The sequence below is a fragment of the Zea mays genome, chromosome 7 (assembly GCF_902167145.1).
Source record: "Zea mays cultivar B73 chromosome 7, Zm-B73-REFERENCE-NAM-5.0, whole genome shotgun sequence".
Lineage (NCBI taxonomy): Eukaryota > Viridiplantae > Streptophyta > Magnoliopsida > Poales > Poaceae > Zea > Zea mays.
The window spans coordinates 143775855-143779219 of NC_050102.1; the positions used below are offsets into that span (position 1 = coordinate 143775855).

Sequence of the window (3365 nt, forward strand, 5' to 3'; positions counted from 1 at the left end):
TATTATATATACCTATCGTGTCAGTGTTCGCGTCAAGAAACTAAAACGGCTCGTCTCCTCTCGACACCTTAATTTTTTTCACGTGTTGGCAATGCTTGTACGTAAGGACGATCTGAACTGCCAGCTCACAACTCTCACGAGATAAGGTAGCAGCCTCCCTGTCATAATTAGCAGCGTCCTTGCAGAGCACAGTACTACCAAATTGTTTTTAGAGACGGTCAAAACTCAAAACCAGTTTATAATGCGATTTCTTGAGCAGCCTCTATCTACTCAAGCGCCTATAGAAACATATCTGATCAACATTTGGTATAAAAACCGATTTTTTTTTGAAAATCCTAGACTCATAGAAAACACACTATACACATGTGGTTTCTACAGCATATTTACTTGGCTTTAATCCGTACCGACTTCTACATTATTTTTGTATATATGGATTACAACTCGTCTTATGCAAATTTGCTCCTACCGCTACATCGAGCAGGAAAGCCACAAGAAAAACACTCAGGTGCTGTTTGGTTTGCATAATTTTAACATGAGTAACCGATAATATTAAATTATGTTTGTTTAAGTCAAACCGTAATCGGATACCACACTAGAAAGTGATACCGACCTATTCAAACTTATTACCGCTGATATTCGAGTGTGAATCATTACCATTGTCATTTATATTACATTTCGTGAACCAAAACGACACTTCAGTCTGATTGGATGGCTGTGCAGGCACGGGCAGGCTTGCGCGAGGCTGACCGGCTAGATATGTCCGTTTAAGGGTACCTATGGCCTACGGTCACGGTACATGCAAAATGGCTTGTTTTGCATCTGCTTATACAGCTCGAGCCCTGCGTGCACAAACATATAAATGTAGTGGCTCAGGACGAGTCAGTGCGGGCAACTAATCAATCATATTGTGATTGCCGGTGAAATGGTAATATTTCTAGAAGCGGTCTTCTATTAACACCAAAATATTTCTAGAGACGCTTCTGAAAATAGACGAGGTCGCAAGAATTAACTGACTCTAGAAACCGACTTCTGAAGGCAAACTATCTCTAAAACTGTTTTTACATGCATTTTTTTTGGAAGCCACCTCTTAAAATGGTTCCTTATTTTGGTTTAATTGTGTGTTAAGTTGTAGAAAAAAACATTGTGCGTTATGTAAAAGTTATTGCGAGCTATGTGTTGTGTTGTGAAAAAAATGTAAGTGGTTTGGTTGAAACAACTATAAAAATAAAAAAACTCCCCATGACTCGATCTACTTTGAAATGACTCTATCTACTTTGATACAACCATGAAATATCTCTCTATTTGCAAACATTTGAAAAAAAACAGAAAACTGAAATCTTAAAGACAAAAGTAGGGTCCAAGCTACTGCAAAAAAATGTACTATGTGAAAGCACATCCTTATAAAAACGTACCTTTTAACCAATCAAAGTCAGCAGATGAAACAAACGGTACAGCTGTTGAGCTGGCTTTTAAAAAGTAAAAAAAACTTAGAAGATGAATTTTAAAGCTAAAAACATATCGAAATAAGTTTTTTATGTGTCTAGCTAGAAGCTAAAAATTTACTACAAGAGTTAAGAGAAAGGAAAAAAACAGCTAGAACCTAAAGTTAGAAAACTGTTTTTTCTTAAAAAAATCTGCAACATAAACAAAGGAACTCCAAAAAACTCTGTTAGAAAAAAGGGCAACCCTTTAGGTATACTTATCGATATATATATATATAGTGTGTACATGTTTATACTGATAACTGTGCACAACGTGTGTGTTCATACTGTTGTTTTATTAAAACCATGGAGCTTGCGTATATAATATAGGGTGCTCAGCGGCCTCTACTTGACATCGTTATCTTATCACCTTTTCTTGCTTAGTTCATAGACGTATGGGCTTTGACGGGGAGGTAGCATGCATGGGCAGAGAGGCGTCGTCCCTCCTCGGCGCGGAGAGGGGCCAAAGGTGGAAGCAGCAGCAGGGAACGGCTTTCTCGGCCACAGTTACTCCGCGGCCCGCGCCGATTACGACGTCGCGGTCATGGCCGCGGCGCTCACGCACGTCGTCTGCGCCACTGAGCCACCACCGCCGCGCGGGGGCGAGGCGGCGGCGCTTCCGCCGGGGCCGCGGCAAGGTACGGCACGTGGTCGTCTCTCTAGCTCTGCACGCTAGCATATCTCTGTCCCGTACCGTACGTTTCTGAGACCGCCGTGGGACGTGGCACCCCAGGAGGAGGGACGACGGAGCTGCAGGCGGCGGCGCGGGCACATCAGTACAGGGGCGTGAGGCGGCGGCCGTGGGGCAGGTGGGCGGCGGAGATACGGGACCCGGAGAAGGCGGCGCGCGTGTGGCTCGGCACGTTCGCCACGCCCGAGGAGGCAGCCCGCGCCTACGACGACGCCGCTCGCAGGTTCAAGGGCGCCAAGGCCAAGCTCAACTTTCCGACGACTACTGCTACTGCTACGACGACGACGACATCGCTGTCGTCGCCCCACCAGCTGCTGCGGTCAGCCGCGGAGTCGGAGACGGCGGGGGAGGAGTTCCCCGACCTCGGGCAGTACATGCACATACTCCAGAGCAGCAGCGACGCCGACGTTCGGGCCGTCGCGGCCGGGTTGCCGCTGATGAACCGCCTGCCGCCAGTGGACGGTCGCCAAGACCATGGCAGCAGCAGCGCGAGCAGCGGGCGCTAAGGCACGCGTGACGCTTGTGATCGTCACGGTACCCATGAGCCCATGACCTCAGACCTCCCATGCCAATGCAGCGCGCGCGGTCCAGCATTATTTGGCCATTTGCTGTTATCAAACGTGTTCGGTGTTCCATGAGCGTGCGTGACGTGACACCTGAACACACCTGATTAGAGTTGCTTGCCAAGATGTGGTTGGTAGCTAGGGCTTAATGATCAGGAGACTAATCGACTATACCACGCAACGCAAGCTTCACAGCCAGTCCGCCGCCGGCGCCGCAAGCTTGACAGCGAGTGCTTGGTAGCCTAGCTTGCCAACATTCGATTCTTCATGCGCGCGAGTCGTTGGCTCGTTGCTGTTAGAACCTGCTCTGTGGCAGCTGAATCTATAGTTGGCCAAACGGGCTAGGTGGTACGATGGCTCGCCACGTACGGCACTACGCTCAAACAGTGAAAAAAATACGTAATGAGTTTCTCGAAACCAGAACACGTGAATAATATAAAATCATTGACACGAATAAACGAAAACATTTAACAAATTAAATGTCAGCCATATCTAGCTATAAAATTTATTAAAGACCCAATTCCACAAAATGTGCCACTAATCACAAATATAGTTAGATCATAATCCATTACCACCCCTAGCCGACAAAGTGTGCTACTAATCACAAATATAATTAAATCGTGATCCATT

The 3365-nt window shown here is 46.5% G+C and overlaps 1 protein-coding gene across 1 annotated transcript; it reads left to right on the forward strand.

Moving 5' to 3' along the window:
* The first annotated feature begins 1746 nt into the window (after positions 1-1746).
* On the forward strand, positions 1747-3033 carry LOC103632960 (ethylene-responsive transcription factor 11). Its single transcript, XM_008654664.3, has 2 exons — positions 1747-2119; positions 2215-3033. Exons 1-2 carry the CDS (start codon positions 1900-1902, stop codon positions 2676-2678), a joined length of 684 nt encoding a protein of 227 aa, XP_008652886.1. The 5' UTR covers positions 1747-1899; the 3' UTR covers positions 2679-3033.
* Positions 3034-3365: the final 332 nt, after the last annotated feature.

Excerpts from the sequence above, each read along its gene's own strand:
- LOC103632960 (XM_008654664.3), top strand. The coding sequence starts at position 1,900 with ATGCATGGGCAGAGAGGCGTCGTCCCTCCTCGGCGCGGAGAGGGGCCA. Across the intron at positions 2,120-2,214 it reads TCCGCCGGGGCCGCGGCAAG|GAGGAGGGACGACGGAGCTG; the intron begins GTACGGCACGTG and ends GTGGCACCCCAG.